The sequence below is a fragment of the Pongo pygmaeus genome, chromosome 7, assembly GCF_028885625.2.
Source record: "Pongo pygmaeus isolate AG05252 chromosome 7, NHGRI_mPonPyg2-v2.0_pri, whole genome shotgun sequence".
NCBI lineage: Eukaryota > Metazoa > Chordata > Mammalia > Primates > Hominidae > Pongo > Pongo pygmaeus.
In genome coordinates this window covers 18,663,769-18,677,633 of record NC_072380.2, presented here as the reverse complement: position 1 = coordinate 18,677,633, position 13,865 = coordinate 18,663,769, and the positions used below count along the sequence as shown (strand labels likewise).

Sequence of the window (13,865 nt, the reverse complement as noted above, 5' to 3'; positions counted from 1 at the left end):
ATAGGTTGTTTCATCCATGTGTTAGATTACTAAATTGTAACTGGCCAAAGATAAGGTTAAGTTTTATACTTCTGTGGGAGATAGAAAAGTAGAGACTGCAGTAAGTGAGTACAATAAGTAAGTCAGTTACTAAGTAACTGACTTAGTGGGCATTAGTCACTCATGAGTGACTTTTAAAATCACATTTCGCTTGGAGAGCTCTTTGGAATCTCTAGTAGGCTTAGTGTAGTAATGAGAAAGAGCTGTTTAAAATTTTGTAAATGTGTACTTGGATTAATTGACCTACTGCAAAAGTAGAAACGTAGATGTATAGATTTTTGAACTAAAGGGATCTCAAGATGCCAATAAATTAGTTTTAGGGCTTGGGGAAAGCCTTTATACCTATGGCTCCTCTGTTAAAAACAAAAAGGTTTTCTCCAGGTTCCATGCCAGCATTAGCCAGTGCTTTGCCTTCAGTTCTAGGAATTACCCACATTTTAAAATGAAGCAAAAGTACAGCAGTAGAGTGACTTGTTAGGGGCTGGTGGGTGGGAGGATAGTTTTCAGACCAGGTGAGATTGTGAAGGGGCTGGAAACCAGCTGGTCTGCTTTCAGATCAGGTGCCTCCTGCACACTATGCCACCTGGGGTCCTGTTCTGCAGCAGTTCTCTCGGCCCTGGTCTCTTCTGTGTGCACAGTGCTCATGTTGGCAGTATCAGAATTTCACATCTATTGAACAATATGTATTTTATAATATTGTAGTGAATATTTATTTTATACGTGATGTATGGTTATCTGTTTATATCAGTTGCTTTTTTGCTTTATAAAGGAAATGATGGTATGCTTTTTTTTGGTTATATGTATTTTTAGTATACCTTTAAGGCTCACCTAGTGGAGACAGAAGGGATGATATTTATTATCTCCCTTGGAAACCTGCAGGGTGGATATTTTGAATCCTTTCTTGCCAGGTGGATATCTCAGTGTGGTGTTGGCAGGATTGCCTGTGTTCTGTAAGTGGCTGTTCACCTAGTTCCAAGTCTAAGAATTCTTGAGTATTCAGTCAAAAGAGATTTAAAGGATTTGGTTGACAATAATGTACTTTCTAATGTAATCAGGTATCCAAGTTAAAGACGGACCACAGACAGCCAAGCATTTGATACAAGAGCATGAGTAAATGACTCTCCCTGTCTATTTCAGCAGATATGTTTTAGAAAAATGACATTCAAGCAATAACATTTTCCAGTTATAGATTTTAATTGTATTAAGATAATAAATCCTAAACTGTTTTGCTAATCTATTGCTTTTTGCTTTAGAACAATTTGTAAGAGTTTATACAAGTCAATAGAGAAAATCTACTTTATATCCAGAAAAATATAAACAGAAGAAATTTAAGGACTTCTGAAATAATTAATTATTTTGGATAATTTGTATGATTGTGTTTAAGTCTGCCTTGCAGTATACTAGATTTGGTGAATTCTAAAGTTGAAGGATACCTCCTATCAAGTCATTTATAGTCTAGTGAAAGAGACATTTAGACAAAAATAGTACATTACAGCAAGATCCTCAGTAGAGATATGCACAGGTTGCAATAGGAGTAATAATATTTAAACTTGCAGTCTGGTTGAGGGAGGTATGGGAGAAATGCCAAAAGTGGTCCTTTCATATTCTGAGACTACTTTATGATTCCTAGAATCTTTGAAGAAGCTATAAAGGCTCTGGTACATGAGCTTTTTAAGCTTTCTCTTGGATTGCTATGTATTTCCAGTATGCTTCCTGTGCTTACCCAGTCTGTAGTCAGCCATGCTACCTGGTTTTTCAGCCTTCTCCTCTTCCTAGTTGTGGGACCATTAGCAAGTTATTGCCTTGTGTTTCAGTTTTGCAAGAAGAGAGAAATAGTACCAACCTGGTAGGAGCATTGTAAATGTTAAGATCGTATATAGAAAACATTTTAGAATGCTGCCTGGTACACCATAAGGCTCAGAACATTTTGGTTCTTATTGTTATTACTTTTGGTAGCTAGGTAGAATATTGAAACACTGTCATCATGTTGGTCATTTAGATTCTCTTTCTAAAATGATGATGTCAAATAAAATTTTACGTTTTTCCCCCTTTCTAGCTCCAAGAGGAAAACGAGGATGGAAAACCTTTTATGCTGTACTGAAGGGAACAGTTCTTTACTTGCAAAAGGTAAAAGTAAAGCAGATAAAAAAATCCAAAAACTCGATGAAATAATTAAACGAGGTCCAGTATATGTATATACAGTAGTCTCCCTTATCTGTGGTTTCACTTTCTGCAGTTTGTTTGCTGATGTTAAAAAATATTCAGTGGAGAATTCCAGAAATAAACAATTTTAAGTTTTAAGTTGCATGCTGTTCTCAGTAGCGTAATGAAATCTTACTCAATCCTGCTCCATCCTGACCAGATGTGAATCATCCCTTTGTCCAGCATAGCCATCCTATATAAGCCCATCCTTTAGTCACTTAATAGACATCTCTGTGATGAGATCAGCTGTCTAACTATTGCAGTGTTTGTGTTCAAGTAACCCTTATTTTACTTAATAGCCCCAGAGAACAGTGATGGTGGCATATTGTTATCATTGTTCTATTTTATTATTAGTTATTATGGTTAATCTCTTACTGTGACTAATTTATAAGTTAAATTTTATCTTAGGTATGTATGCATAGGAGAAAACGTAGTATACCATCATCCCTCCATGCACACAAGGGATTGACTCCAGGACCCCCCTTATATACCAGAGTCCCCACATACTCAAGTCCTGCAGTCAGCCCTGTTGAATACACATATAAGAAAAGTTGGCTTCTGCATACTCGGGTTTCACGCCCCACAAGTGCCATATTATTAGTCCTCATTTGATGGAAAACAGTCTGCATATTAGTGGATCTGTACAGTTCAAGCCCATTCTGTTTAAGGGTCATCTATATATAGGGTCTGGTACTATTCAAAATTTCAGGTGTCCACTGGGGGTCTTAGAACGCATCCCTCATGGATAGGTAAGGGGAGCCTACTGTAGTACATATTCTTTATTCATCCTTCAGTGGACACTTAGGTCGTTTCCACCTTTTGGCTTTTGTGAGTAATGCCACAATGAACATGGGAGTGCAAATATCTTTTCCAGATCCTAATTTCATTTCTTGTGTATAAATACCCAGAAGTGGGACTGTGGGGTCATATGGTTCTGTTTTCAGTTTTTTTAAGAAACTCCATATGGTTGTCCAAAGCAATGTACCATTTTATACCTGAACAACAGTACATAAGGGTTCCAGCTTCCCCCCATATATGTGTTGAATTTATCTGAGCTCTGTGTTCCATTCTGTTGGTCTATGCATGTGTCTGTCTTTATGCCAGAACCATATTGATTTGATATTGTAGCTTGGTAATATGTTTTGAAATCAGGAATTTGAGGCCTGCAGCTTTGTTCTTCTTTTTCAGTATCATTTATGGCTTATTCAGAGATTCAGAGTCTTTTGTGATTACATATAAATTTTGGAATTTTTTTCTATTTCTGTAAAAAATTCCACTGGGATATTCATGGGGATTTTATTGAATATGTAGGTCGCTGTGGGCAGTATGGACGTTTTAATGACGTTAAATCTTTGAATCCCTGAACATGGAATGTCTTTTCATTTATTTGTGTCTTCTTTAATTTCTTTCAGCAGTGTTTTATAGTTTTCAGTGTATATGTCTTTTGCCTTCTTGATGAAGTTTATTCTTAAGTATTTTTTAATACTTTTTGATGCTGTTGTAAATGGTATTATTCATTTCCTTTTCAGATTGTTCATTGTTAGTGTATAGAAATGGAACTGATGGTTGATTTTGTATCCTGCAACTTTGCTGAATTTATTTATTCTGATAGGTTTTTGGGAAATCTTTAGGTTTTCTACATATAAGATCATTTGAAACTGTTTCTCTTTTGAGGGTTTTTTTATCGTGAAAGGATATTGAATTTCATCCCTTTCCTGCATCATTGAGATGTTTGTGTAATTTTTATCCTTTGATCTGTTAATGTGTTTTATCACTTTGACTGATTTTCATATGTTGAACCACCTTTACATCCCAAGGATAAATCTCACTTGGTCATTGTATTTGATCCTTTTAATGTACTGTTGAATTCAGTTTGCCGCATTATGTTTAGAGTTTTTGCATTTATGCTCATAATGGATATTGGCAAGTAGTTTTCTTGCAGTACTGTTTTCTGGTTTTGATATCAGGGTCATGCTGGCCTCATAAAATGAGTTTGGAAGTGTTCCCTCCTCTTCAATTTTTGGAACAGTTTGAGAATGATTGGCATTAGTTGTTTAACTGTTAGATAGAATTGACTGGTGAAGCCATCTGGTCCTAAACTTTCCTTTGTTGGGAGGGTTTTCATTACAGATTCAATCCCCTTATTATTATAGATCCGTTCAGATTTTCTACCTCTCCATAATTCATCTTGGTAGATTGTAGGTTTCTAGTAATTTATCCCTTTCTTCTAGGTTTCCCAATTTGTTGGTGTATAATTGTTCATAATAGTTTCTTAGAATCCTTTTAGTTTATGTAGCATCAATTGCAATGCTGCCTGTTTCATTTCTGATTTTATTTATTTGAGTGTTCTCTATTTTTTTCTTAGTCCAGCTAAAGGATTGTCAATTTTGTTGATCTTTTGAAAAGAAATTTTTAGTTTTATTTTTTCTTTTCTCTATTTCTTTTATTTCTGCTCTAATCTTTGATTAGATTTTCATTTCTCTATTTCATTTGTTTCTGCTCTAACCTTTATTGTGTCTTTCCTGTGCTGACTTTGATTTTCATTTCTCTATTTCATTTATTTCTGCTCTAATCTTTATTGTTTCTTTCCTGTGCTAACTTTGCATTACTTTGTTCTTTATCTGGTATAAAAACAGGTTGTTTATTTAAATCTTTCTTCTTTTCTAATGTTGTGTTTATTACCATAAACTTGCCTATTGGTACTGCTTTTGTTTCCTTCCACAGGTTTTGGCATATGGTTTGTCCATTTTTGTTGGACTCAAATTATTGTCCAATTTCCTTTTTGATTTTTTTTTGACCCATTGATTGTTCAGGATCATGTTGCTTAATTTCCACATATTTGTGAACTCTCCATTTTCCTTCTGCTTTTAATTTCTACTTCCCTTCTTTGTGATTGGAAAATGTATTTGCTATTATTTCAGTCTTCTTAAATTTGGTAAGATTTGTTTTGTAACTTAGAATTTTATCTATCCCAGAGAATGTTCCATATGCACTTGAGAAGAATACATATTCTCATGCTGTTGAGTGGAATGTTCTGTATATGTTTGCTAGGATATTTGGTGTATTGCGTTTTTGAAGTTCTCTGTTTCTTTATTAATCTTCTGTCTAGAAGTTCTGTACATTATAGAGAGTGGGGTGTGGAAATCTCCTACTATTGTTAATTTCTACCTTCAGTCCTGTCAATGTTTACTCTATATATTTATATGCCTTGATGATAGATGCATATATATTAATAATTGTTACACCTGTGTGATGAATTGACTCATTATTATATGTCATTCTTTCTCTCTTGACAGTTTTTTACTTATTTTGTGTAATATAAGTATGGCTACCCCTCTGCTCTTTTTGTTACCAATTGCATGTAATATTTTTTCCATTATTTCACGTTCAGGTGTGTGTGTCTTTAAATCTAAAGTGAGTCTCTTGTATACAGCATATATTTGGGTTTCTCTCTCTCTCTCTCTCTCTCTCTCTCTCTCTCTCTCTCTCTCTCTCTCTCTCTCTCTCTCCCTCTCCCTCTCCCTCCCTCCCTTTCTCTGTCTCTGTCTCTCTCTCTCTCTCTCTGCCTCTCAATACATTCAGCCACACTCCCAGCTGTGATTGGGAGTTTAATCCATTTCATATTTAAAGTAATTATCGATAGAGAAAGACTTACTCTTGCTATTTTGCTCTTTATTTTCTGTCTTGTCACTTTTTTACTTTTATTAGTATTCCTTATTTTTTTGTAATAACATTTCTTTATTTATTTCTCATTTTCTTTGTGTATCTTTTAGGGGTTTTTTTGTTTGTTTGCTTACCACAGGGCTTACATAAAACACTTATAATTATCTATTTTAAGCTGATAATGATTTCAGGTCATATGCCAAAACTATACTTTTACTCCCTCACAAATTATATCCTTTTGTATTCTGTTCCCACTAATGTATATTTATAGGTAAAGTATTTTAATACTTTTTTTTAAAATTTCTATACCAGAGTTAAAAGTCATTTACACACCACTATTACAGTATTAAAGTATTGTATATTTTTCCTACATACGCTCAACACTCCATATCAGTGATTGCTGCATTTGAATTCAACCAACCTGAGATTGAAATATTCAGAAAAAAAAGTTCCACAAAGTTTCAAAAAACAAAACTTGAATTTTCTACATGCTGAGTACTGTGCTGAATCTATGCCAATGAAGTGATGTGTAGGCCTTTTATTAGGTATCATGAGTAATCTAGAGATGATTTAAAGTGTACAGAAGGATATACATAGGATATATGCAAATACTGTGTCATGTTATGTAAGCGACTTGAGCATCCATGGATTTTGGTTTCCATCAGGGGTCCTAGAACAAATCTCCCACGGATACCAAGTCCTCTCTCTGTTTACTTTTGCCATTGAGCTTTATACTTTCATGTTTCTGTTTAGCATTCTTTCATTTCAAGTTGAACTCCCTTTAGCCTTTCTTGTAAGGCAAGTCCAGCAGTGATGAACTCTCTCAACTTTCATTTACCTAAGAAAATATTATCTTTCTTTCTTTTATATATATATGTCTTTTATTATACTTTAAGTTTTAGGGTACATACGCACAACGTGCAGGTTTGTTACATATGTATATATGTGCCATGTTGGTGTGCTGCACCTATTAACTCGTCATTTACATTAGGTATATCTCTTAATGCTATCCCTCCCCCCTCCCCCCACCCCAAAAAAGGCCCCGTTGTGTGATGTTCCCCTTCCTGTGTCCAAGTGTTCTCATTGTTCAATTCCCACCTATGAGTGAGAACATGCGGTGTTTGGTTTTTTGTCCTTGCAATAGTTTGCTGAGAATGATGGTTTCCAGCTTCATCCATGTCCCTACAAAGGACATGAACTCATCCTTTTTTTATGGTTGCATAGTATTCCATGGTGTATATGTGCCACATTTTCTTAATCCAGTCTATCACTGATGGACATTTGGGTTGGTTCCAAGTCTTTGCTATTGTGAATAGTGCCGCAATAAACATACATGTGCATGTGTCTTTATAGCAGCATGATTTATATTCCTTTGGGTGTATACCAAGTAATGGGATCGCTGGGTCAAATGGTATTTCTAGTTCTAGATCCCTGAGGAATCGCCACACTGTCTTCCACAATGGTTGAACTAGTTTACAGTCCCACCAACAGTGTAAAAGTGTTCCTATTTCTCCACATCCTCTCCAGCACCTGTTGTTTCCTGACTTTTTAATGATCACCATTCTAACTGATGTGAGATGGTATCTCATTGTGGTTTTAATTTGCATTTCTCTGATGGCCAGTGATGATGAGCATTTTTTCATGTGTCTGTTGGCTGCATAAATGTCTTCTTTTGAGAAGTGTCTGTTCATATCCTTCACCCACTTTTTGATGGGGTTGTTTGTTTTTTTCTTGTAAATTTGTTTGAATTCTTTGTAGATTCTGGATATTAGCCTTTTGTCAGATGAGTAGATTGCAAAAATTTTCTCCCATTCTGTAGGTTGCCTGTTCACTCTGATGGTAGTTTCTTTTGCTGTGCAGAAGCTCTTTAGTTTAATTAGATCCCATTTGTCAATTTTGGCTTTTGTTGCCATTGCTTTTGGTGTTTTAGACATGAAGTCCTTACCCATGCCTATGTCCTGAATGGTATTGCCTAGGTTTTGTTCTAGGGTTTTTATGGTTTTAGGTCTAACATTTAAGTCTTTAACCCATCTTGAATTAATTTTTGTATAAGGTGTAAGGAAGGGATCCAGTTTCAGCTTTCTGTATATGGCTAGCCAGTTTTACCAGCACCATTTATTAAATAGGGAATCCTTTCCCCATTTCTTGTTTTTGTCAGGTTTGTCAAAGATCAGATATTCGTAGATGTGTGGTATTATTTCTGAGGGCTCTGTTCTGTTCCATTGGTCTATATATCTTTCATTTTTGAAGGGTAGTTTTGCTGGATGTAATATGCTTGTGTGGCAAGTGTTTGTTTTTGTTTTTGTTTTTTTTTTTTTTTTTGAGCACCTTCAACATATCATCACAGTCACTTCCGGCCCTGGATCATTTATGCTGACAAATCCACAGACAAATCACTTTTCTTTTGCTACTTTCAAAGTCCTCTCTTTTTCTTTGACTTTTTATAATTTTGTCATTGGTCCCAGTGTAATTTATTTCCGTTAATCCTAGTTGTCTTTAGGCTTCTTGAATCTAGATGTCTGTTTCCTTACTCAGATTTGAGAAGTGTTCTGTAAATAAGCTTTGTGCTCTCTTTCTTCTTTCTACTCTTCCTTGGATTTCTATAATGTGATGGTCTGCATAATGGTGTGTACCATTAATGCCTAAGGCTCTCTTAACTCTTTTTCATTCTTATTTATCTTTGTTCTCTGAGTGGGTAATTTCAAATGGCCTGTCTTCATGTTTGCTCATTCTTTCTTCTTTGTTTTCTGCCCTTGAGCCTCTTATCTGAATTTTTAAGTTCAGTTATTATATTCTTCAGCTTGAAAATATCTATTTAGTTCCCTTAAATATTTTCTCTTTGTTGAAATTCTCACTTTGTTTATTCATCGTTTATTAGCTTGTTGAGCATCTTCACAATGGTTATGCAGGTAATTCATATACCTTTGTTTCTCTAAGGTCGATTTCTGGAAATTCGTTTTGTTCCATTGAGCCATGTTTTCCTGTTTCTTCTGTCTCTTGTAGCTGTATTGGGATCTGCACATTTGAAGAATCAGCCACCTCTTCCAGTACAGAGACTGGCTTGCTAGAGCAGAAGCCCCTCACCAGTCATCTTTGCTAGAGATTTTAGGGAACTCTGAATCCTTTTTGAGGAGCCCATAATCCTTCCACCGTCTAATGTCTGTCTGCAACACTGCAAGTTATCTGATTTTAGAGCAGGAAGCTACCCAGCTGTCCCTGTTCTAAGCAGCCGCCAAGTGTATGCCTCAGTGTATGCCATCAGTTCCCTGAATCAGGAGAGTCAGATACTACTCCCTCAGATAGCCCTCCAAAAAGCCAGAATGCTGGATGCTTACTCTGCTCCTCTCTCTCCCTCCCAACAGAGAAATCTTGAGTTGTGTGCACCTCCCAATTACACTAACTGTGCCAGCCACAGCAATCCACCTGTCTCTCTACTCTATTCTAAGCGTCCTTCAGGCTTCCAAACTATGCTAGTTCTGTTAGTGCTGTGAGTGAGGTGAGACAGAAATTAGTCCCTTGGGACCAAGAAGAGCTGGCATGAGGGCCCCACACTCTACTTTTCTTCAGCCCTCCCACGGTAGAAGCTTCAGGTTTACCACCTTTTCTCCCACTTGCATCAAGCTGTGCTGACTGCAGCGAGCCACCCACCACTTTCCTTTGTTCTTAGCAGTGCCCAGGTATCCACACTATCCAGTTCCCTCAGTATTCCAATTGAACCAAGATAAAGCCATTACGCAGGCAGCCCTCTGAAAAGCCAGAATATCAAAGACCTCTTTCCTTTCCCCCATAAGAGATGTCAGGGGCCAGGGCATTCTCTTCTGGTGCTGAGGCATGCCAGCTTCAGGGAGGGGCTGATGTGGGTGACATGAAATTGCTTTTCTTACCTGTTTCAGCGTGGGTTTCTTGGCTTTCTACTCTCCTGGGGTACTACAACCTGTTAACTGGATTTTGGCATTGTCTTAGTAGGTATTTTGATCCATAAATCATTGATTACTCAATATTTTTATGGGGGGATGGGAGCTGGGACTACCTATTCTGCTGTCTTGCTAACAGCACTCCCAGGAAGAGACTGTTTAAATCTATGTGGAATCATAGTATAATACAGTTTTGGCATCTTATTCTTTTCACTCTGTATGTTATCATAAACAGTTTCTTATTAAAAGTTGTTTAGAAACATTTTTGGTTTTCATCAATCTGGTATTTGGTGACTGTGAAATGATATGTAATTATGGTTTTGTTTCTTCTGTCCCTAGATCATTTATAAACATACTCATTTTTAAATGCTTGTAGTATTTTTTGTTAAATAGATTTATCATAATTTAACTTTTTCCCCCACTGTCAGACATATTCTTTTTTAGTTTTTGATTTATAAAATAACACTACACACACACACGCGCACATATCTCTTTATTTTCTTAAGATTCCTAGGGGTGTCATGGGGCACATGGTAGGAACTGTTTACAGTTCTGAAAACACATTACTAAATTACCTCCAGAAGGATTATACCTAACTTCATTCCTTACAGAAGTTTGTGACAACATGTCTGTTTTCAGTGTATTATTGACATATGGATATTCAGAGGAAAGAATTTGAAAGGATTCATTTTGAACTTTTTGTTTTTGGTGTTTGTCCACGAACACATGTCCTTCCACTCTTTACACACTGCTACAGTTGCCTTTCCACACCTGTGTTTCTCTGGAAAAGAGGCCTCCCCTTTGATTTACTATCCACAGTACTGAATCAGATGGCCACCCCTCATGGTATGCACACTTGCACCGCTGAGATGATCAACTGCTTTGGAATGGAGACTGGGAAGGAATACTTTTGATTTATTGTTCTTTGAAATGTTTAAAAATATTATAATAATGCCATATATAAGATTGAAAGAATTATTCTTTTTTAAAACTAGCCTTCCTTAGTCCACCCAGATCTTTATTTAAAGGACTTTAACTATATTTCAACTATACTTTATCTTTTTTGCTTTTTTATTGTTGTTGTTGTTGTTTTGTTTGCTTGTTTTTGTTTTTTTTTAACAAAAGTTTATTTTTAAATGTTCAACAGATTCCGAGACAGCACTTCATTTTAGCTATAGGTGGCAAAATATGTTATGGCAGGGAATACAGATGTTTAAGTAAGAACGGAAGGCAAGGGTCACCATCACCTCCGACGCAAAGAACAACTTACTTGTGGCCGGATTTCTTAAATCAACCTTTTGGGCAGGGGACCCTTGCCCACAGCCTTTGCTTTCAGCTCCAGAGTTTCTTTGTCTTTTCTTTTTGTTTCTGCTTGAAAGCCCTTTCTTCCTTGCTCATCTCCTTGGCTCATTTCAGGGCTGCTTCTTGCCACTTTGATGGCTGGATCTGGTGCCTGCCACTCCTTCTCCAGACCCTGCCACTGGAAACCCATATCTTTCATTAACATTTCGCATATTACCAGAGCAGCTTTGTAAACAACACTTTCATAATTATTTTTTGTTTTATTTTTTATCTGAACTGTTTTCAAGTGTCCAAATTAGGAAGGACCGTATCTAACACAAACCCTTTTGTCATCTTCCTTTTGGAATACATCAGGTAAGGAATATTGGAGCATGGAATGCTTCACCTTAGACCATGGTCTCTTTTTGGGAAAATAGGCTTTGTAGAAAGAGGTATAGAGTTAGCTGAAACCCAAAGATCACAAAGTAAACGATTTGCCGCATCCTTCTAAAATTCTCACATTACTTTGAGGGTCATGACAAGGGAGAAATGGAGGCAGTTGTTGATACTTGGAGATGATCCGTGCTCTTAGGTGGCTGGATATCTCATACTGTCTTTATTTTCCTATAGAGTCTATAAGCTTATTTTCCTATGGAGTCCTATAAGCTTCTAGTTTATAAGTCAGCTACTCTGGCCTCTGCCAGATCAGCATGTGTGTGCATGCTGGGCCCACACTGGTCCTTTTAGCTACCTGTGTCTCTGCAAGGAAGAACCCTTTGAAATTAAATTTCACATATCACAGCCGTTTCCCCAGCATAAATTCCATTCTCTTGGCTCACTTCTTTATTTTGTCTAAAATCTCTGTTAAGGGGTATAGCCGCCTTTGGCAAAACCGTTTCTCTGAATACCTAGCCACCGGATTTCCACCCACTCCGTCTCAGGGTGGGCCTGGGAAGAGAACACTGTTCTCACATTCAACATTTGAGAGGTGTGATGCCAGGAAAGATGCTGTTTCAAAGGTACCAGCTTTTCCTACATCGCTGTCCTCTCCCTCAGATAAACGTAGTGGGAGTTTGAGTCGCCAAGGTGGAGAATGGGTTAGTATTGACAAGGGAACAACTTTGTAAACTTTGAAGCTTCAGCATCAGCTTGGATTAGAGCTCCAAGAAGGTTGCTTCTCCGGATTTATGATAGCTCTGGAGTGTGGCAAATGTGCATTTGGGCAAAGTTGGGTGAAATTGCTTTTATAAAGAGAAAAGCCTGGCACTAAGGAAATTATACATTTATGAAGAGTGAAAAGTAGAATCATGGGCTGTTGTTCAGGTTGCTATTTCAGTTACACCGTAAGAGTGCTAGCATAGCTGTAAACTATCTACTTACAATGAGAATAAGCCTGCACAAGAGTGGCCATGTTTAATAACCGGTCTCCACTCTCTTCTTATTGTTAATGCTCTTTTTAAAAAAATCAGAACTAATATATGTTCCTAGAAACCTTGCACAGATCCTAGAGACTAATTCCTCAATCAATGGAAGCTTAAACTTCATAGTTCTGTGTCTCGTATGGCTATATCTACCTGATTGTGTGGTTTCTACCTGATTTGTAAAACTAAAAATTAAAAAGGTAGGTAGACTGTACAAGAAAGAAGACCTTATGGGCATCTACATCTGGAAATGCCACTCCCTGTTAGGTTAATAGGGTACTGCCTGCTGCTGAGCAGACCTTTGCATCAGAGCGTCCTTTGGGGTACTGAGCCATCCACCAGAAACAAGAGTAGTAGACAGTTAAACTTCTTCCCCTTGGCCAGGTTGTAACATGTGTTAAGGGCTAATCCTGGTGATGCGTGCATCCTACAGGGAATTACTAATGTCCCACTGCTGGTTAATCCTTCTCTCTGGTTGGAAGCCTAATATACCAGCACGTGATAGCAGATGCTACACAAAAAGTAGATTGTATGATTACAAGGTGGTTTGGGGTTTATACAGTTTGGGTTTTATATCCTCCCAAAGCTATTTATCACATCAGGTACTGTGCAAAATTCTAGGCTTCTAAAGACGACTAAGATACAGTCCCTGCCTGCATACAGCTCACAAAATAGGAGGAAAACAGATAAATTGAGCATTCACTAAGCAATGAGATGAATTAATAGAGGTATGGAAAAATCTTACTGAAGGAGGCCACCTAAGCATACTTGCCAAGGTCAGAGGATGCCTCCCTGAGGAATTAACATGACTTGAACTGATGCCTGAAAGATAAGCAGGAGTTTGCCAGGCAGGCAGGCAAGAAAAAGCATTTTAGCCAGAGAAGGGTGAAAATAGCAGATTTGAGAGAATGTGGCATATTCAAAGAGTGGCAAACTACTTTTTACATTTGCATTATAGGCTGGAGAGGGAGTAGCAAGCAGTAGAAAGATGATGAAAAAATTATGTTTCAAATGAAGGTATCACAAAAATTAAAGAGATGGTATCACAGTGTCATAAAGCGCCCCATTTACAAAAAAACTGTTTTCTTCCCTCAAGGAATTTCAAGCTCTTTGAGTGAGAGGTCACTGCTGCTCCCACCTATATTCAGGTACTCAAAGGACTTAGGTAGCAGAGTGTCCCCCATGCTAAGCAGCCCTCCTCACAGGACCTGTGTGGGGCATGTGCCCTGGGAGTACCATATTGTTCTCCCCTCTGTGCTCTTAGGATGGCAAAAACTCCTAGGATTCTGGTATAGCAGAAATGTCTCTCCTTCTTCTTCTTCCCTTCTTCAGCCAATCCCCCACT

At 37.4% G+C, this 13,865-nt stretch overlaps 1 protein-coding gene across 6 annotated transcripts in view; it reads left to right on the top strand.

Annotated features, from left to right (window-relative positions):
- The window catches only part of PSD3 (pleckstrin and Sec7 domain containing 3), a 491,817-nt gene that overhangs the window by 420,317 nt on the left and 57,635 nt on the right, over positions 1 to 13,865 (top strand). For all 6 annotated transcript variants that reach the window (XM_054499657.2, XM_063668553.1, XM_063668552.1 and 3 more), the window contains one exon: positions 2,096 to 2,166. In XM_054499657.2, the coding sequence (XP_054355632.1) occupies positions 2,096 to 2,166 (71 nt within the window). The remainder of the gene's footprint in view (positions 1 to 2,095; positions 2,167 to 13,865) is intronic.